Source organism: Strongylocentrotus purpuratus, unplaced genomic scaffold (assembly GCF_000002235.5).
Source record: "Strongylocentrotus purpuratus isolate Spur 01 unplaced genomic scaffold, Spur_5.0 spur5_scaffold_3, whole genome shotgun sequence".
In the NCBI taxonomy this organism is placed as follows: domain Eukaryota; kingdom Metazoa; phylum Echinodermata; class Echinoidea; order Camarodonta; family Strongylocentrotidae; genus Strongylocentrotus; species Strongylocentrotus purpuratus.
The window spans coordinates 24,736,656-24,759,610 of record NW_022145609.1 but is presented as its reverse complement, the minus strand read 5'-3'; the positions used below and the strand labels follow the sequence as shown (position 1 = coordinate 24,759,610).

Below are 22,955 nucleotides of genomic sequence, written 5' to 3'. Positions count from 1 at the left end.
GGAGCTTGGTCATTGATAGGGCATTTGAATACGATATGTAATATCTACCTAGTATAATTCTTAATGCCCGTTTTTGAACATTTTCGATCTTGTTGGACTGGGCGATAGATGTGCTTTTGGTTTTGACTTAAAAGCACATTCGATTGTGATTTCCTAAACTCTAATGGTAAATTATTCCACAATTTTGGGCATACGGTAATATTAATAAATTGACAGCAGGCTCTCATTAAAAAAAATAACATCCCATATAAACTTTATCCATTTTGTATCACTCAATGAGACGGGATACCATTAACAAGGAATGCGAATGTAGTCAAGATTGTAATCATCATAAGGAAGAGAATATCATGAAGTTTGTTTGTAATATTAAAGCATGTCCTTGAGTTTGAGTCGATAATAAAAGGGAAAGCCGAAGAAAAAAGGAAAACGGTCGTATTCTACACCTTTTTCAAGCTTATTGCATGACAAAAAAGCATTTTTTAGTTTATCACATTAGAAGGTTGCGTTTAGGAGAGCCATTACTTTGAACATCGTATTCCAGACCATAATTGATCGCAAGTTTCGCGAGAATATTGAGGCCCGATATGATGACGTCATGGGGTGAAGTAAGTGCAAACCCGGAAGTATCGGTCGTTGGACAGAGCTTATAGATAACTAGCTCACCGGAGTGATTGTCTCGTCGAAATTAACTCGATGAGAGCGAAATTTTAAATGCTTTATCTGTAAATCCCACGACCTATCTGGTCTGAATTACACAAAGTATGAGATATTTAATTTCTTACTACTTTAATTCTCATGTAAATCTTTGTTTTTATCCTTCTGCCATCTTTACTTTCTATTTTTTTTTAGGTTATTCTTTGTTTTCATATTTCAATTATCTTCTCTTCTTATCTCTCCTCATGTATTTCTTCGTTTTTGTTATTGCATCATTTTCTCTTTATATCTTTACTTATGTTATTCTTTGTTTTTACCCTTCATGTATCTTCTCTTTCTGTCTTTCCCTATGTATTTCTTTGTTTTCGTCCTTCTATCATCTTCTCTTTCTATATATCTTCTTTTTTTTTTTATATTTCTGTGTTTTTTTCATGTTATCTTATGATCTTCCTTTATGTTATTCTTCAGTTTCAACCTCTTTCATCTTCTCTCCCCATCAGAATACGATTTTCAAAGTAGCCATTATCCTAAACACAACCTTCTAAAGTGATAAACTAAACGCTGTTGTGTTTTTCATGCATTAAGCTTGAAAAGGGTGTACATTTATGTTCGTTCGGTATTGTCCTTTAACAAAATAAAATAGGGACCCAAACCTGAGAGCCTCGTGACTTTCCTCTTTGATGTAATCTCAACTCTTAGGTTGTTTTTATATTTTGTATGGTTTAATTTGGAACACTTCTTCACATTTTTGATTTCTTTCATTCATTTTTAAGGTCTAATGGCACTTAACATTTGTTGTATGCAGATAATGTTGTGATCCTCTAGTTGCTAATCATTTATACAGGAGATTTCCTGTCTTCTTTATGTTTCCGACATCACGTGTGAATTAAGATAGTGGTAAAGTGACGAATTAAAGTCTAGTTAGGTGATACGTACGAAGTCTACGTATCACCTAATTCGTCAAAGTGACGAATTAAAGTCTAGTTAGGTGATACGTACGAAGTCTACGTATCACCTAATTCGTCAAAGTGGCGAATTAAAGTCTAGTTAGGTGATACGTACGAAGTCTACGTATCACCTATTGATTTCGTCAAGATTTTTATTAGGTGATACGTACGTAGACGTATCACCTTTTGATTTCGTCAAGATTTTTATTATCAGGTGGGCTGTATATCATACAGACCACCTTATATTTTTGTTCAAATTGCCTTTATTATTTATTTTTATTATTTATCAGGTGGGCTGTATCTAATACAGACCACCTTATAATTTTGTTAAAATTGCCTTTATTATTATTTATTTATTATTATTATCAGGTGGGCTTTATCTAATACAGACCACCTTATAATTTTGTTAAAATTGCCTTTATTATTTATTATTTATTTATTTATCAGGTGGGCTGTATAACGTACAGACCACCTTATAATTTCTTTAGAATTGCCTTTATTAGGTGGTCTGTCAATGACAGATCACCTATTGTTTTCGTCAGAATTTTCTTTCTTTATTATTTATTAGGTGGTCTGTCGATGACAGACCACCTATTGTTTTCGTCAGAATTTTCTTTATTTATTTATTGATTAGGTGGTCTGTCAATGACAGATCACCTATTGTTTTCGTCAGAATTTTCTTTCTTTATGTATTTATTTATTTATTCATTAGGTGGTCTGTCAATGACAGATCACCTATCGTTTTCGTCAGAATTTTATTTATTTATTTATTTATTTATTATTATTTATTTTTATTTATTTCTTCAAACTTTTTGTTCACAGGATAACTCAAGATCGGTTATATCAATTTCCTTCAATTTAAGCACAGTCATAGATCATTGTCATGAGACATGACAGTAACATTTTCAAGGTCATCAAATCTTGATGACGTCATCCAGGCGCCATTTTGTGTTTTTTTGGTACTTTTTACTCAAGATTATATCTTCATAACGGAAAAGCATTTCTCATTCATATTTATCATGATTAAGGTCAATATCCGTCCGGTCAATTTCAGGTCAAAAAACGCGCGCGCATGCGTTTGTCCGCGCGACAGCTCGCGCGCAAAATTTAAAAATGCTCAAAATCATATCAAATTAATTTTGCACACGTTTCAGGCCATTTTAAGCATTTTGCAAAAAAAAAACGCGCACACGCGAATGCGCGCGCGTTTTCGCGCGTACTGGTATTTTCCAACATAGAATCGCCAATTTTTCTCTGTCATCATATTTGGCACATTTTTTCAAGCATTTTGATACCTTGTTCACATTTTTATCTTTGTTTACGCTGAGCTTTGAGTATGTTGTAGCTGAGATAATAAGCTATCAAAAATATGCCCTTTATTTTTCGATCAGATGCCGGGATCATGCTCATATTTCACTTGGAATGTGGGATTTGAGGATTCCATTTTCCGTTTACGTGTAATCTCTATTGGAAATTTTTTGGTATATCGGTAACGCACTTGACTTTCGACCTCGAGGTCCCTGGATCGAGTCTGGGCGTCTCCAACAATTTTTTTTCATCAATTTTTTTTACTTTTTGACTTGTCAATGATCATGAAAATTGAACACAGACCACCTAATTCGTCCCCATGACGAATTAAATTTCTAGTTAGGTGATCTGTTGAAAACGGATCACCTATTGTTTTTGTTCAAATTTTTTTTCTTCTTTATTAGGTGGTCTGTCGTTTTCGACAGATCACCTATTGTTTTCGTCAGAATTTTCTTTCTTCTTTCTCATTATTATTTATTTATTTATTATTAGGTGGTCTGTTGAAAACAGATCACCTATTGTTTTCGTCAGAATGTTCTTTCTTTATTAGGTGGTCTGTTGAAAACAGATCACCTATTGTTTTTGTCAGAATTTTCTTTCTTCTTTATTAATAAATTTTATTCTTTATTTTTATTTTCCCCCTTTTTTGTTCAGAGGATAACTGAAGATCAGTTTAATCTATTTCTTTTAATTTTGGCACAGTCATAGGTCATTGTCATGAGACATGACAGAAACATTTTCAAGGTCATTAGGTTATCGTGACGTCATCTAGGCGCCATTTTGTGAAATCACGTTATCCATCATATCTTCATGATGCATAACTAAAGGTCATTCATATTTATATCACATATATTTTAGGTCAAGGGTCAACAGGTCATGTCATCAAACGTCACATAAAGGTCATGACGCGCGCGTACGTGTGCGTCAAAATTTCAAAAAGCTCAAAATCACTTAACTATTAAACGAGAGTACGAATCAGGTCATTTTAAGCATTTTAACATTTTCCGTCCGTACGTGTCCCCGTGCGCGTTGCGCGCGCTCACAGCGCGCGGAAAAGGTCAAATTCATTTTTTTTTTTACATGATTTAGATTCCTCTTACCGTAAATGACAATTTAGATTAATTTCAGTCACTCTTGACCTTTAATAAGGCCGTGAGCGCGCGTCAAAGTTCAAAATCCGCGCGTGCTGCTAAGGGCAATATAATGCAAATTTGATCAAAAACATGCCATTTTAAAAATCAAAATAGCTCTTCAGATAGTCCATTGACCCCAACTTTTATATCATGGTTAGAAAAAACATGAGTTGGAGATATGATTTCATGTCTCATTTGACCCTCAATTAACTCATGACGTCGTCATAATGGCCTCCAAACTCAAAATTTCAATTTGCATATTATGACGTGAGCATATTTTTGGAAAATCGACTGTATCTCTGTAAATATAGATCAAATTCCTTCCAAATTTTGATATGATCTAGCTTAGACAATTCTCTACAAATGCAGCTATTTCATTTTGACAAAGGTATCGTGGCGTATTTTTGCGATTAAAGGTGGCATGTCAATTTTTCACATTTTGCGTGTATTCTCTATGGGACATGACTTTTTCTCAAAACTGGATTCTACATTCTCGTCTTTCGCGAGCAATATCTCCGTCGTTTTATCTTTGTTTACGCTGATCTTTGAGTATGTTGTAGCTGAGACAATAAGCTATCACAAGTGTGCCCTTTATTTTTTTGATCAGATGCCGGGATCGTGCTCATATTTAACTTACAAAGTGGGTTATGAGAATTCCATTTTCCGTTTACGTGTAATTTCTATGGGAAATGTTTTGGTATATCGGTATTAAACGCATTAAACGTATTAAACTTGACTTCCGACCTCGAGGTCCCTGGATCGAGTCCGGGCGTCTCCAACAATTTTTTTTCTTCAATTTTGTTAACTTTTTTACTTGTCAACGATCATGAAAATTAAAGACAGACCACCTAATTCGTCCCCATGACGAATTAAATTTCTAGTTATTTGGTGGTCTGTTGAATACAGATCACCTATTGTTTTTGTTCAAATTTTCTTTCTTCTTTATTAGGTGGTCTGTTGAAAACAGATCACCTATTGTTTTTGTTCAAATTTTCTTTCTTCTTTATTATTAGGTAGTCTGTTGAAAACAGATCACCTATTGTTTTTGTCAGAATTTTCTTTCTTCTTTATTATTTATTTATTTATTTATTAGGTGGTCTGTTTAAAAACAGATCACCTATTGTTTTCGTCAGAATTTTCTTTCTTCTTTATTATTATTATTTATTTATTTATCAGGTGGGCTGTATCTAATACAGACCACCTTATAATTTTGTTAAAATTGCCTTTATTATTATCAGGTGGGCTGTATCTAATACAGACCACCTTATATTTTTGTTAAAATCGCCTTTATTATTTATTTATTAGGTGGTCTGTTGAAAACAGATCACCTATTGTTTTCGTCAGAATTTTCTTTCTTCTTTATTATTTATTTATTAGGTGGTCTGTTGAAAACAGATCACCTATTGTTTTCGTCAGAATTTTCTTTCTTCTTTATTATTATTATTTATTAGGTGATACGTATGAAATATACGTATCACCTTTTGATTTCGTCAAGATTTTTCTTTATTATTATTATTATTAGGTGATACGTAACGAAGTCTACGTATCACCTTTTGATTTCGTCAAGATTTTTATTTATTTATTATTTATTTATTTATTAGGTGATACGTACGTACGTAGACGTATCACCTTTTGATTTCGTCAAGATTTTTATTATTTATTTATTTATTATTATTCTTCCTCGAATTTGTTCGCAGGATATCTCAAGACTGAACGAAGCCATTGTTATGAATCTTTCAATGATGATAGATCTTAGTCTAACTTAGAACTGCGTGACTTTTCAAAGACTCAAAGTCATCGTGACGTCATCCAGGCGCCATTTTGTGAAAATCAACTAATGATCATATCTTTATAACGAATAATAATTTTTCATTCATATTTATCATGATTAAGATCAATATCCGTCCGGTCAAGTTGAGGTCAATAAACGTGCGTAAATGCGCGCGTGCGCGCTCGTCCGCGCGTTTACGCGCGCGCAAAAATTAAAAATGCTCTAAATCATCCCAAATTTTTTTTGCATACGTTTCAGGCCATATGGAGCATTTGATAAAAAAATTACGCACACGCGCATGCGCGCGCGTTTTCGCGCGTACTGGCATTTTGCAACATAGAATCGCCGATTTTTTTCTGTCATCATATTCGGTACATTTTTCCAAGCATTTTGATGATTTGTTCACCTTTTATTAACGCAATGAGCGTCCGTCAAAGTTGACAGCACGCGCGGATTTGCGTTATCTTTATCCACAATACATGGGCAAAAACATGCCTATATAAAATTCATTGTAACTCTTTAGAATAGATAGAAACTCCTAATATTTTGTCATATTTGGATAGATTATGAGTCGGAGATATGATTTCATGTCTCATTTGATCCTCAATTAACTCATGACGTCATCATAATGGCCTTCAAACTCAAAATTTTAATTTGAATATTATGACGTCAGCATATTTTTGGAAAATTGATTGTATCTCTGTAAATATGGATCAATTTTCTTTTTAATTTTGATATGTTCTAGCTGAGACAATTTTCCACAAATGTAATGTTCACAATTTTTATTTTTGACAAAAGTATCATAGTGTATTTTTGCGATTAAAGGAGGCATGTCAATTTTTCGCATTTTGCGTGTATTCTCTATGGGACATGACTTTTTCTCAAAACCGGATTCTACACTCCTGTCTTTCGCGAGCAAAATCTCCGTTGTTTTAGCTTCATTTTCGCTGAGCTTCGGATATGTTGTAGCTGAGACAATGAGCTATCACAAGTGTGCCCTTTATTTTTCGATTAGATGCCGGGATCATGCTCATATTTCACTTGCAAAGTAGGATTTCTGAATTCCATTTCCTGTTTACGTGTAATCGCTATGGGAGATGTTTTGGTATATCGGTAACGCACTTGACTTCCAACCTCGAGATCCCTGGTTCGAGTCCGGGTGTCTCCAACACTTTTTTTTCACTTTTTTTTCCTTTTGACCTTCACTGTACCATTTCCTTTGATTATTTAAACACGTAGATTCGCAAATAATGTCATAAATAACCCTTTTTACTTTATTATTACCCTATTTTCACTTAATCCATTACTTTTTGCGTGTAATCCCTATGGGAAATGACTTTTTCTCAAATCTGGAGTCTACATTCCTGTCTTTTGCGAGCAATATCGCCGTTATTTCGGCTTGGATTTTGTTGATTTTTGAGTATGTTGTAGCTGAGATTATATGCTATCTAAATCAACCCTCATTTTTTCAATAAGATGTCATGATCGCGCTCATGATCATGATCATGATCATCACGATCATCATTATCATAATGATGCTAATCATTTATCAATTACATTTTCATTTCTTTGAATAAGATAAAATCGTCAAAAGGTGTTCTTCATGATGTAAATTAGAGTCAAATGTGTAACTGGTTACTGCACAGGGTCAAAGGTCATATATTGTTTCAATCTATCTTCCCTAGATCCATGATGATCAAGGAGACACAATTTAATCTTGACATATGAATAGATCATAATGGGAGAAGCATATGAATGGGAGAAGCAAAATAATATATCGTGTAATGCATTATTCGTTATGTAAACCATTATCATACGTATCACCTAATTCGTCTAAGTGACGAATTAAAGTCTAGTTAGGTGATACGTAACGAAGTCAACGTATCACCTTTTGATTTCGTCAAGATTTTTCTTTATTATTATTATTTATTTTTATTATTCTTCCTCGAATTTGTTCGCAGGATATCTCAAGACTGAATAAAGCCATCATCATGAAACTTGCCATGATGATAGATCTTAGTCTAACTTAGAACTGCGTGACTTTTTAAAGAGTCAAAATCATCGTGACGTCATCCAGGCGCCATTTTGTGAAAATCAACTAATGATCATATCTTCATAACGGAAAAATATTTCTCATTCATAATTATCACGATTAAGATAAATATCCGTCCGGTCAAGTTGAGGTCAATAAAAGTGTGCAAATGCGCGCGTGCGCGTTCGTCCGCGCGTTTACGCGCGCGCAAAAATTTAAAATTCTCCAAATCATCCCAAATTTTTTTTGCATACGTTTCAGGCCATATGGAGCATTTGATAAAAAAAATTACGCACACGCGCTTGCGCGCGCGTTTTCGCGCGTACTGGCATTTTGCAACATAGAATCGCCGATTTTTTTCTGTCATCATATTCGGTACATTTTTCCAAGCATTTTGATAATTTGTTCACCTTTTAATAACGCAATGAGCGTCCGTCAAAGTTGACAGCACGCGCGGACCTGCGTTATCTTTATCCACAATACATGAGCAAAAACATGCCTATACAAAATTCTTTGTAACTCTTCAGAATAGATAGAAACTCCCAATATTTTTTCATATTTAGATAGATTATAAGTTTGAGATATGATTTCATGTCTCATTTGATCCTCAATTAACTCATGACGTCATCATAATGGCCTCCAAACTAAAAATTTCAATTTGCATATTATGACGTCAGCATATTTTTGGAAAATTGATTGTATCTCTGTAAATATGGATCAATTTTCTTTTTAATTTTGATATGTTCTAGCTGAGACAATTTTCTACAAATGTAGTATTCACAATTTTTATTTTTGACAAAAGTATCATGGTGTATTTTTGCGATTAAAGGAGGCATGTCAATTTTTCGCATTTTGCGTGTATTCTTTATGGGACATGACTTTTTCTCAAAACTGGATTCTACACTCCTGTCTTTTGCGAGCAAAATCTCCGTTGTTTTAGCTTTGTTTTCGCTGAGCTTTGGATATGTTGTAGCTGGGACAATGAGCTATCAAAAGTGTTCCCTTTATTTTTCGATTAGATGCCAGAATTATGCTCATATTTCACTTGCAAAGTAGGATTTCTGAATTCCATTTCCCGTTTACGTTTAATCGCTATGGGAGATGTTTTGGTATATCGGTAACGCACTTGACTTCCAACCTCGAGATCCCTGGTTCGAGTCCGGGTGTCTCCAACACTTTTTTTTTCTCACTTTTTTTTCCTTTTGACCTTCACTGTACCATCTCCTTTGATTATTTAAACACGTAGATTCGCAAATAATGTCATAAATAACGCTTTTTACTTTATTATTACCCTATTTTTACTTAATCCATTACTTTTTGCGTGTAATCCCTATGGGAGATGACTTTTTCTAAAATCTGGAGTCTACATTCCTGTCTTTTGCGAGCAATATCGCCGTTATTTCGGCTTGGATTTTGTTGATTTTTGAGTATGTTGTAGCTGAGACTATATGCTATCTAAATCAACCCTCATTTTTTCAATAAGATGTCATGATCGCGCTCATGATCATGATCATGATCATCATGATCATCATTATCATAATGATGATAATCATTTATCAGTTACATTTTCATTTCTTTGAATAAGATAAAAATCGTCAAAAGGTGTTCTTCATGATGTAAATTAGAGTCAAATGTGTAACTGGTTACTGCACAGGGTCAAAGGTCATATATTGTTTCAGTCTATCTTCCCTAGATCCATGATGATCAAGGAGACACAATTTAATCTTGACATATGACTAGATCATAATGGGAGAAGCATATGAATTGGAGAAGCATTTTACAAAATAATATATCGTGTAATGCATTATTCGTTATGTAGACCATTATCATACGTATCACCTAATTCGTCTAAGTGACGAATTAAAGTCTAGTTTATTATTTATTATTCTTCCTCGATTTTGTTCGCAGGATATCTCAAGATTGAATAAAGCCATTGTCATGAAACTTTCAATGATGATAGATCTTAGTCTAACTTAGAACTGCGTGACTTTTCAAAGACTCAAAATTATCGTGACGTCATCCAGGCGCCATTTTGTGAAAATCAACTTATGATCATATCTTCATAACGAAAAGTAATTTTTCATTCATATTTATCATGAATAAGATCAATATCCGTCCGGTCAATTTCAGGTCAAAAAATGAGCGCAAAAATGCGCGTACGCATTTGTCCGCGCGTTTACGCGCGCGAAATTTTTTTAAATGCTCCAAATCATCCCAAATTTTTTTTACATACGTTTCAGGCCATATGGAGCATTTGATAAAAAATTTACGCACACGCGCATGCGCGCGCGTTTTCGCGCGTACTGGCATTTTGCAAGATAGAATCGCCGATTTTTTTCTGTCATCATATTTGGTACATTTTTCCAAGCATTTTGATTATTTGTTCACCTTTTATTAACGCAATGAGCGTCCGTCAAAGTTGACAGCACGCGCGGATTTGCGTTTTCTTTATCCACAATACATAGGCAATAACATGCCTATATAAAATTAATTGTAACTCTTCAGAATAGATAGAAACTCCTAATATTTTTTCATATTTGGATAAATTATGAGTCGGAGATATGATTTCATGTCTCATTTGATCCTCAATTAACTCATGACGTCATCATAATGGCCTCCAAACTCAAAATTTCAATTTGCATATTATGACGTCAGCATATTTTTGGAAAATTGATTGTATCTCTGTAAATTTCAATCAATTTTCTTTCAAAGTTTGATATGTTCTAGCTGAGACAATTTTCTACAAATGCAGTATTCACAATTTTTATTTTTGACAAAAGTATCATGGTGTATTTTTGCGATTAAAGGAGGCATGTCAATTTTTCACATTTTGCGTGTATTCTCTATGGGACATGACTTTTTCTCAAAACTGGATTCTACACTCCTGTCTTTCGCGAGCAAAATCTCCGTTGTTTTAGCTTCGTTTTCGCTAAGCTTCGGATATGTTGTAGCTGAGACAATGAGCTATCACCACTGTGCCCTTTATTTTTCGATTAGATGCCGGGATCATGCTCATATTTCACTTGCAAAGTAGGATTTCAGAATTCCATTTCCCGTTTACGTGTAATTGCTATGGGAGATGTTTTGGTATATCGGTAACGCACTTGACTTCCAACCTCGAGATCCCTGGTTCGAGTCCGGGTGTCTCCAACAATTTTTTGCTTCACTTTTGTTTCTTTTTGACCTTCACTGTACCATCTCCTTTGATTATTTAAACACGTAGAATCGCAAATAATGTCATAAATAACCCTTTTTACTTTATTATTACCCTATTTTCACTTTATCCATTACTTTTTGCGTGTAATCCCTACGGGAGATGACTTTTTCTCAAATCTGGAGTCTACATTCCTGTCTTTTGCTAGCAATATCGCCGTTATTTCTGCTAGGATTTTGTTGATTTTTGAGTATGTTGTAGCTGAGACTATATGCTATCTAAATCAACCCTCATTTTTTCAATAAGATGTCATGATCGCGCTCATAATCATGATTATGATCATCATGATCATCATTATCATAATGATGATAATCATTTATCAATTACATTTTCATTTCTTTGAATAAGATAAAATCGTCAAAAGGTGTTCTTCATGATGTAAATTAGAGTCAAATGTGTAACTGGTTACTGCACAGGGTCAAAGGTCATATATTGTTTCAATCTATCTTCCCTAGATCCATGATGATCAAGGAGACACAATTTAATCTTGACATATGAATAGATCATAATGGGAGAAGCATATAAATGGGAGAAGCATTTTACAAAATAATGTATCGTGTAATGCCTTATTCGTTATGTAAACCATTATCATACGTATCACCTAATTCGTCTAAGTGACGAATTAAAGTCTAGTTATTATCAGGTGGGCTGTATATCGTACAGACCACCTTATAATTTCGTTAGAATTGCCTTTATTTATTTATTAAATATTTTTTTTATTTCTAACCACTTTTTTGTTAGCAAGATAACTTCAAAATGGCTCAATCAAATGCCTTGAAATTTGGCACACATATGTAAAGGCATATGTACAAAGCACAATAACGTTTTCAACATTGTCCTTCACTGATGACGTCATCTAGGCGCCATTTTGTAAAATTTTACGAAAATCAACTCCTGATCATATCTTCATAACCAAAAGGTATTTCTGATTCATATTTATCATGATCAGGGTCAATATCCGTCCGGTCAATTTCAGGTCAAATAACGCGCGCGTGCGCGTACGTCCGCGCGTCAATGCGCGCGCAAAATTTTGAAATGCTCAAAATCGTCTCAAAATCATTTTGCATACGTTTTAGGCCATTCTAAGCATTTTTTAAAAAATCGCGCACACGCGCATGCGCGCGCGTTTTCGCGCGTAAAACTATTAGACACCATAGAATCGACATTTTTTTTCTTTCATAATATTCCACATATTCTTACAAACAAATTGATACCATGTTTGTCTCTTTATGACTATAAATAATTGAATAATCGACCGTTTAACATAAATTTCAATGCGCGCGAGCTCTTGTAATACATAGCATATATGGGCAAAAACATGCCTATGCAAAATCCATTATAGCTCTTTAGGATGCAAGGTGACCCCAATTTTTTTTCATATTTTGAGCGAGTATAAATCAGAGATATGATTTCATGTCTCATTTGACCCTCAATTAACTCATGACGTCATCATAATGGCCTCCGAACTCAAAATTTCAATTTGCCTATTATGACGTCAGCATTTTTTTGGAAAATTGATTGTATCTTTCTAAAAATTGATTAATTTTCTTCAAAATTTTGATATGTTCTAGCTGAGACAATTCTCTACAAATCCAATTGTCACAATTTTTCATTTTGACAAAGGCATCATGGCGTATTTTTGCGATTAAAGGAGGCATGCCAATTTTTTCACATTTTGCGTGTATTCTCTATGGGACATGACTTTTTCTCAAAACTTGATTCTACATTCCCGTCTTTCGCGAGCAATATCTACGTCGTGTTAGCTTCATTTACGCTGAACTCCGAATATGTTGTAGCTGAGACAAAAAGCTATTTCAAATGTACCCTTTATTTTGTCTCAATTTTTTGTTGGATCAGCCCACCTATACATGTTCCAAACAAGTATTACAAATCTAGTTAGGTGATACGTACGTAGACGTATCACCTTTTGATTTCGTCAAGATTTTTATTATTATTTATTTATTTATTATTATTCTTCCTCGAATTTGTTCGCAGGATATCTCAAGACTGAATAAAGCCATTATCATGAAACTTGCCATGATGATAGATCGTAGTCTAACTTAGAACTGCGTGACTTTTCAAAGACTCAAAGTCATTATGACGTCATCTAGGCGCCATTTTGTGAAAATCAACTTATGATCATATCTTCATAACGGAAAGTAATTTTTCATTCATATTTATCATGAATAAGATCAATATTCGTCCGGTCAATTTCAGGTCAATAAACGTGCGCAAATGCGCGCGGGCGCGTTCGTCCGCGCGTTTACGCGCGCGCAAAAATTAAAAATGCTCTAAATCATCTCAATTTTTTTTTGCATACGTTTCAGGCCATATGAAGCATTTGACAAAAAATCATGCACACGCGCATGCGCGCGCGTTTTTTGTGCGCACTAGCATTTTGTAACATAGAATTGCCAAATTTTTTTTATTTCAGCGTATTTGGTACATTTTTCCAAGCATTTTGATAATTTGTTCACCTTTTAATAACGCAATGAGCGTCCGTCAAAGTTGACAGCGCGCGCGGATCTGCGTTATCTTTATCCACAATATATGGGCAAAAACATACCTATACAAAATTCATTGTAACTCTTCAGAATAGATATGAACTCCCAATATGTTTTCATATGTTGATAGATCATGAGTTGGAGATATGATTTCATGTCTCATTTGATCCTCAATTAACTCATGATGTCATCATAATGGCCTCCGAACTCAAAATTTAAATTTGCATATTATGACGTTTGCATATTTTTGGAAAATTGATTGTATCTCTGAAAATATCAATTGTTTTTCTTCAAAATTTTGATATGTTGTAGCTGAGATAATTTCCTACAAATATAGTGTACACAATTTTCCTGTTTGACAAAGGTATCATGGCGTATTTTTGCAATTAAAGGAGGCATGTCAATTTTTCACATTTTGCGTGTATTGTCTATGGGACATGACTATTTCTCAAAACTGCATTCTACATTTCCGTCTTTCGCGAGCAACATCTCCGTTGTTTTGACATTTTTTTTCGATGAGCTTCGAGTATGTTGTAGCTGAGACAATGAGCTATCTCCAATGTGTACTTCATTTTTCGATCATATGCCGGGATCATGCTCATACTTTACTTGCAAAGTGGGATTTTAGAATTCCATTTTCGTTTACGTGTAATCGCTATGGGAAATGTTTTGGTATATCGGTAACGCACTTGACTTCCGACCTTGAGATCCCGGGTTCGAGTCCGGGTGTCTCCCCCAAAAAAATTCTGAACTTTTTTTTTCTTGTTGACCTTTCACTGTACCATCTCCTTTAATTATTCGAACACGTAGAATCGCAAATAATGTAATAAACAACCCTATTTACTTTATTGTTTCCCTATTTTCACTTAATCCATTACTTTTTGCGTGTAATCCCTGTGGGAGATAATTTTTTCTCAAATCTGGATTCTACATTCCTGTCTTTGCGAGCAATATCGCCGTTATTTCTGCTTGGATTTTGTTGATTTTTGAGTATGCTGTAGCTAAGACTATGTGCTATTTAAATCACCCCTCATTTTGTCAATAAGATGTCAGGATCCCGCTCATGATTATGATCTTCATCATGATCATCATGATCATCATTATCATAATGATGATAATCATTTATCAATTACATTTTCATTTCATTGAATAAGATAAAATCGTCAAAATGTTATCTTCATGATGTAAATTAGAGTCAAAGGTGTAACTGGTTACTGCGCAGGGTCAATGGTCATATTTTTTCAATCTATCTTCCCTAGATCCATAATGATCAAGGGGACACAATTTAAACTTGACATATGGATAGATCTTAATGGATGAAGCATTTCATGAAATAATATGATATCGTGTAATGCATTCTTTATTATGTAAACCATTAGCATACGTATCACCTAATTCGTCAAAGTGACGAATTAAAGTCTAGTTTATTTTTATTATTCTTCCTCAATTTTGTTCGCAGGATATCTCAAGAATGGCAAAAGCCATTGTCATGAAACTTTGAATGATGATAGATCTTAGTCTAACTTAGAACTGCATGACTTTTCAAAGACTCAAAATTATCGTGACGTCATCCAGGCGCCATTTTGTAAAATTCAACTTATGATCATATCTTCATAACGGAAAGTAATTTTCCATTCATATTTATCATGAATAAGATCAATATCCTTCCGGTCAATTTCAGATCAAAAAACGTGCGCAAATCTGCGCGTACGCGTTCGTGCGCGCGTTTACGTGCGCGCAAAAAAATAAAATGCTCCAAATCATTTCCAATTTTTTTTGCATACGTTTCAAGCCATAAGGAGCATTTGACAAACAATCAGTCAAACGCGCATGCGCGCGCATTTTTTGCGCGTTCTGGCATTTTGCAACATATAATCGCCAAATTTTCTCTGTCATCATGTTTGGCACATTTTTCCAAGCATTTTGATACCATGTTCATCTCTTTATCACTATTAATAACGGAATGAGCGTCCGTCCAAAATAAATATCTGCGCGCGCGAGGTCATGTATTACATAGCATATATGGGCAAAAACATGCCTATAAAAAGTACATCGGGATGAATAAGGACCGCCATTTTTGTTTCATATTTAGATACAGTATGAGTCGGAGATATGATTTCGTATCTTATTAGGCTATTAAATACATCTTGACGTCATCATAATGGCCTTGAAAGTCAAACTACAAAATTGCATATTATGACGTCATTATATTTATGGAAAATTTAGTGTATTTCTCATAATATTGACTGATTTTCTTCCAAATTTCGGTATCTTGTAGCTGAGGCAATTGCCCTCAGGATAAATACACACTACTTTTTTTTTCATTGACGTCATCATAGTACAAAATTCAATTAAAGGCCACATTTCAGAATTTTCTTAATTTGCGTGTTATGCCTATGGAAGGTGAATTTCGTTTACATCATGAATCTTTATGACATTGATCTTTGAGCACTATCTAGCTTATTGGTATTCTATGTTCTCCCAAATTTTGATACGGTGTAGCTAATAAAATATCTACAATATTGTCGTACATCATTTATCATTTCGATGACATCATCATAGTGAAAATTTCAATTAAAGGTGACATGTCAGAATTTTCTTAGTTTGCGTGTTAGGCGACTTTTTCTGAAATCCTGATTCTAAAAATCTCTATCGAATACCTGAAGGGGGCGCTATACCACTCTTAATCATGGTCTTTATCGTATTTATGATCATTATCATTAGATCATCATCGGCACACTTTCATGATAACAAAATAGCACGTATCACCTAATTCGTCAAAGTGACGAATTAAAGTCTAGTTTATTCTTTATTTTTATTTCTCCCCCTTTTTTGTTCAGAGGATAACTGAAGATCAGTTTAATCAATTTCTTTTAATTTTGGCACAGTTATAGGTCATTGTCATGAGACGTGACAGGAACATTTTCAAGGTCATTAGATTATCGTGACGTCATCCAGACGTCATTTTGTGAAATCACGTTATCCATCATATCTTCATGATGCATAAGCGATTTGACCTTTTCCGCGCGTTGTGAGCGCGCGCAATGCGCGCGGGGACACGTACGGACGGAAATTTTTTTAAATGCTTAACATTACCTGATTCGTACTCTCGTTTAATAGTTAAGTGATTTTGAGCATTTTAAAATTTTGACGCACGCGTACGCGCACGTCATGACCTTTATGTGACCTTTGATGACATGACCTGTTGACCCTTGACCTGAAGTATATGTGATATGAATATGAATGACCTTTGTTTATGCATTTTATTTATTTTTTATTTTATTTATTTATATTTCACCAGGGTAGCCCATTCAACGAAAAGTTGGTCTTCCATGAGGCCCTGTAAAACATGTATATACAATTAAAAAGATAAAACAAACAATTAGGTATGAATACATTAATAGAACAGTATTACATATTGAAAATAAATATACAATATCAAACATATTAATCAGTGTCAATTAAAATGCATCAAGAAGATATGATGGATAATGTGATTCCACAAAATGGCGCTGGATGACGTCACGATGACCTGATGACCTTGAAAATGTTCCTGTCACGTCTCATGACAATGACCTATGTTTGTGTCAAAATTGAAAGAAATTAACACAACCAATCTTGAGTTATCCTACGAACAAAAATGGGGAAGCAATAAAAATAAAGAATAAATAAATAAATAGTAAAGAAGAAAGAAAATTTGAACAAAAACAATAGGTGATCTGTTTTCAACAGACCACCTAATAATAAAGAAGAAAGAAAAATCTGACGAAAACAATAGGTGAAATTTAAATCGTCGTGGGGACGAATTAGGTGGTCTGTCTTCAATTCCTATGTTCATGCTCATCTTTAATTCAATATTTACTGTATTGAAAAAGGGAGAAGTTATATAGACATGTAAAGAATAATGATCATGATGATGATCTTGATAGTAATGGTGATGACGATGATGATGATCATGGTGATGTTGATGATCATCAACAGACCATGATGACATCTGATTAAAAAATGAGGGGACGTTGAGATAGCGTATAGTCTCAGCTACAACATACTCAAAAATCAACAAAAATCAAGCCGAAATAATGGCGATATTGCTCGCAAAAGACAAGAATGTAGAATCCAGATTTGAGAAAAAGTCATCTCCCATAAGGATTACATGCAAAAAGTAATGGATCAAGTGATAATAGGGTAATAATAAAGTAAATATGGTTGTCTATTACATTATTTGCGATTGTACGTGTTTTAATATTTAAAGGAGATGGTACATTAAAAGGTCAAAAAGAAAAAAAAGTGGAAAAAAAATTGTTGGAGACGCCCGGACTCGAACCAGGGACCTCGAGGTCGGAAGTCAAGTGAGTTACCGATATACCAAAACATTTCCCATAGAGATTACACGTAAACGGAAAATGGAATGATCAAATCCCACTTTGCAAGTGAGATATGAGCATGATCCCGGCATCTGATCGAAAAATAAAGGGCACACTTGTGATAGCTTATTGTCTCAGCTACAACATACTCGAAGCTCAGCGAAAACAAAGCTAAAACGACGGAGATATTGCTCGCAAAAGACAGGATGTAGAATCCAGTTTTGAGAAAAAGTCATGTCCCATAGAGAATACACGCAAAATGTGAAAAATTGACATGCCATCTTTAATCGCAAAAATACGCCATGATACCTTTGTCAAAATCAAAAATTGTGGTAACTGCATTTGTAGAAAATTGTCTCAGCTAGATCATATCAAAATTTGGAAGAAAATCGATCAATATTTACAGAGATACAATCAATTTTCCAGAAATCTGCTGACGTCATAATATGCAAATTGAAATTTTGAGTTGGGAGGCCATTAGGATGACGTCATGAGTTAATTGAGGGTCAAATGAGACATGAAATCATATCTCCAACTCATGTTTTTTCTAACCATGATATAAAAGTTGGGGTCATTAGACTATCTGAAGAGCAATTTCGATTTTTAAAATGGCATGTTTTTGATCAAATTTGCATTATATTGCCCTTATAAAAGCAATATCTCCGTCGTTTTATCTTTGTTTACGCTGAGCTTTGAGTATGTTGTAGCTGAGACAATAAGCTATCACGAGTGTGCCCTTTATTTTTCAATCAGATGCTGGGATAATGCTCATATTTCACTTGCAAAATGGGATTTGAGAATTCCATTTTCCGTTTACGTGTAATCGCTATGGGAAATGTTTTGGTATATCGGTAACGCACTTGACTTCCGACCTCGAGGTCACTGGTTCGAGTTCGGGTGTCTCCAACAATTTTTTTTTCTTCACTCATTTTTCTTTTTGACCTTTCACTGTATCTCCTTTGAATATTAGAACACGTAGAATCGCAAATAATATAATAAACAACCATATTTACTTTATTATTACCCTATTATCACTTGATCCATTACTTTTTGCGTGTAATCCTTATGGGAGATGACTTTTTCTCAAATCTGGATTCTACATTCATGTCTTTTGCGAGCAATGTCGCCGTTATTTCGGCTTGATTTTTGTTAATTTTTGAGTATGTTGTAGCTGAGACTATATACTATCTAAATGTTCTCTCATTTTTTTCAGTCTGATGTCATCATGGTCTATTGATGATGATGATCATCAACATCATCATGATCATCATGATCATGATCATCATCATGATCATTATCTTCATCGTCATCATCATTATCATCATAATCATCAACATTACCATTAATATTATCATCTAACATTATCATTATCATCATCATCATCGTCATCATCATTATCATCATCATCATTAACATTATCATTAATATCCTTCATCTTACATTATCATTATCATCATCATCATCATATCATCACCATTACTTTCATGATCATCATCATGTTAATCGTCATCATTATGATCATCATTGTTTACATGTCTATATAACTTCTCCCTTTCTCTATATAGTAAATATTCAAATCTATCATAAGTTCAAAAACAGACCACCTTATTCGTCAAAGTGACGAATTAAAAATCTAGTTATTATTATTATTATTATTCCCATTTTCAGATATTACATTACATTCCTCACAATCTGCCATTATTTGTAATCTAAAGACTCCTATGAGTATGAACTTATACAAGTGAATAAGACTTTTTGAAAAGGAAAGAAAGGGCACCCATAGGAACCTGTAGAAAATAAGTCAACGAGACCAAAGTCCATGTGCTGCACCAGGGGGAGATGTCACGCAAAAAAGACTTGTCTCTCAGTGTTTCGAATTCCGACATGGCACTTATATCCTTAGGCAAGATATTAACCTACACTTGCTACTCTCCACCCGGGTGTTAAATGGGTACCCGGTAGGATGCGACCGTCATTGTTGGTCAAACATTTTATAAGCGTCAAGTAACGCCTGGCTAGAATACTCCCCAGGGTCAGTGGCAATCCAAATACTCTTCGGATATGATTCGAATTAACAATAAGACGTCTTAGGAAAATCCACACAGCCAAAACGTATATCATTCAACAATGACAATCAATTTGGCATGTAGTGATATTGCATGTCTTCTCCATTACTTCTCCACCTCTCCTGAATAAAGAAAATTTGAATGAGAAAGGTACCCAATTAGGGAATGTGACAAGGTGAAAGGCTGGTAACTGTTGCCTCCAAACAAAATAAGTATCTCCTTAATATTTTCTACTTATTTTATTATAATATTTTAATTTTTATTCTTCATTTGAAGGAAACGTGTTAATGGTCAGAGATTTGACTGTAAGGATTAAGAAGTAAGAATGATAGACTTATAAGACTCTGTATATATATATATATATCTCACATTTGTATAGGATTTATTGAAATCAAATCAAATCACATCAACAACCCAGAACAAACAGTCCGAAGACTGTCGACACCTGTCTTGTGTACAAGTTCAACATACAATTTAAATCAAGTATACATAATTAAATGGCAGTAAAGAATACATTAATAAGTTACATAGGTTAAAATATCAAATAACTATATCATCACTGAATAAAGGTTAACAATACAGAAAAAAATAAAGTAGTAAGTAGTGAAAAGTAAGCTAAAACAAAATGTAAAGAGCTGACAAAATTAAAAGCTCACTGCTGCTGGAGAGCTCCCTCTCTCTCCCCTTCTCTCTCTTGCTCGCCCTTTCTCTCTCTCTCTCTCTCTCACGTATCCTTATGTTTGCACTTTGTTGTTCTGTATTCCCCGTATGTATCTTTCCCATTATATATCAGTATTTTGTTAATGTTGGAAACCTCGTACGAATGAATAAAAATTGCCATTAAAGTCACAAAAGTGCGCTTTGTAAAAGTGAAGCATCATCATGACATGCACCATCATAATCTTTAGGTTGATGATCATTGTCATTTTTAATGTTGTTGTTATTACTATTCACATTATCATCCAAATGATCATATCAGTGTTATTAATATTAATATTATCATTCTTCTGAATATTATCATTATTATTAGTTTAATCATCATCATCATTATAATTATTGTTTTTATCATTATTATAACTGTTCTTGTTGTTATTGTTATCACTCATATTCTCTACTCAGCTGACAAAATCTTTATAACGGACTTGATCAATAGCAAGATCTTTGTGGGCGAGAACAGTGGCTTCGACTTCCACGGCGAGGACATCCGCGAAATCCCACTGAGCGGGGTTAAAGCTCCTACAGGTATTGACTACGATTACCGGACCGACAAGATTTACTGGAGTGATGAGAAGGCGAGGACAATCAATCGAGCTTCACTTGATGGTTCGAACCAGGAAATCTTGATTGAAGGCATTGGATGTGAGTGTGGCTTAGATATAATATATATTCATTCGTTCATGTATTCACTTGACTATTTATGTATATATCCATATATTTATTTATTATATTTGTTCGTTGATTTGTTAAATATTTCATCATTAATCATGTATTAAATAAGGTTTATCCATTCTAGCTCTATTTTTGTTTTGTTTAAAATTAATTTGTTATATTTGTTTATGTCTTTAGGATTTTTATCCAATGATATATATGCCATTTAAAAAAAATCATTTCGATTTGTTCTATCAATCAGAGTAATGGCATCCTAATATTCATACTTAATATGGTGCAAATTAAATCTGGACAGTGACGTTTGCGTATCGTCAGTCATCGTGCTATCCACCCTGGGGTTTTTGCATCATTGTGCTGCAAACCAAGATCAATCAGGTTTGTTTTCTGGCCCCTTTAATGATATCGTTTTGGTCAAATACAGTCAGCACATTATTTTTGTTTTTATCTCTGTAAATGTACTTTTTTTCTTTCTTTTTTTACATTCTAATTTATCCATTCAGACCCGCAAGGAATCGTCCTAGATTTAATGACGAACAGGATGTTTTGGACTGATACTCTGTTAGGACAGATAGTGAGTTCTAGCCTACTCGGGTCTAACCGACGCACCATTATTAGTACGGGCCTTTTATATCCATGGGGAATCACATTGTCTCAAAAAAGAGGGTGAGTGTAAATGAAAAACGTGCCATCTCTCTTTCTCTCATAGACAGCTATTTCTTTCTTCTAGATCTCTGCCTGTGTGTCTGTCTATACTCTCTGTCTCTCTATCACACACACACATACACGTACGCGCGCGCGCGCGCACACACACACACACAGACGCTAGTAAGCTATCCACCCCATTTCTCCCTCTCGATCCTTCTCTTAACATAGTTCGTTATCTACCACCTAGTTTCCCCCCTCTCTCTCTTTCTCTCTATCTTTCGCCCCCGATATCATTGCATCTGAAACACGACATCCGATACCTCCCCCATTCGACAAATGTAAATATAAATACACACATACGCACCCACACCCACCCGGAAAACAAACACACTCACGCACATACACATATACACACACGCCCACAAACACATTGCGACACCCTATATATATATATATATATATATATATGTATATAAATATAAAACATATGAACATTGAAAGCAAACATTCAAAGGCCAATACAAATTAGTGCACAATCAACCTGACCAATATGAGACTAAACGGTCAACTGGAATACCCATGTGAACGTATTTCTGTGCGTGGGTGGGTTAATGGTTGTATGTGTGGGTGTATACCATCCACTCTCAACGGAGTTATTCAACCACTGCTTTTGGAGTGGATTCCACTCCAAAGTCGCTTATCTCTGATATCAATCATTTCTTACATCTATACGATGACATGTTTATACATATAGTTCACATACACATTTTTCAGATACGGGCAAATCATTTTTTTTCTTCTTTTTTTCTTATGGTAAAAGGAAATTGTACTGGACTGACGAAGGTAAGTTAACTGGAAAGATTGAGATGTCAAATAAAGACGGATCGGACAGAAGACAGTTGGTTACAGCACGCTTGAGAAAACCTAC

General features: G+C 34.4%; 1 protein-coding gene across 1 annotated transcript; it reads left to right on the top strand.

The window, feature by feature from the left end:
- The first annotated feature begins 19,811 nt into the window (after positions 1–19,811).
- LOC115928540 (low-density lipoprotein receptor-related protein 4-like) lies at positions 19,812–22,092 on the top strand. The gene is made up of 3 exons (XM_030995840.1): positions 19,812–19,830; positions 21,113–21,352; positions 21,883–22,092. The coding sequence occupies exons 1-3, from the start codon at positions 19,812–19,814 to the stop codon at positions 22,047–22,049; spliced, it is 426 nt and encodes a 141-aa protein (XP_030851700.1). The 3' UTR covers positions 22,050–22,092.
- Positions 22,093–22,955: the final 863 nt, after the last annotated feature.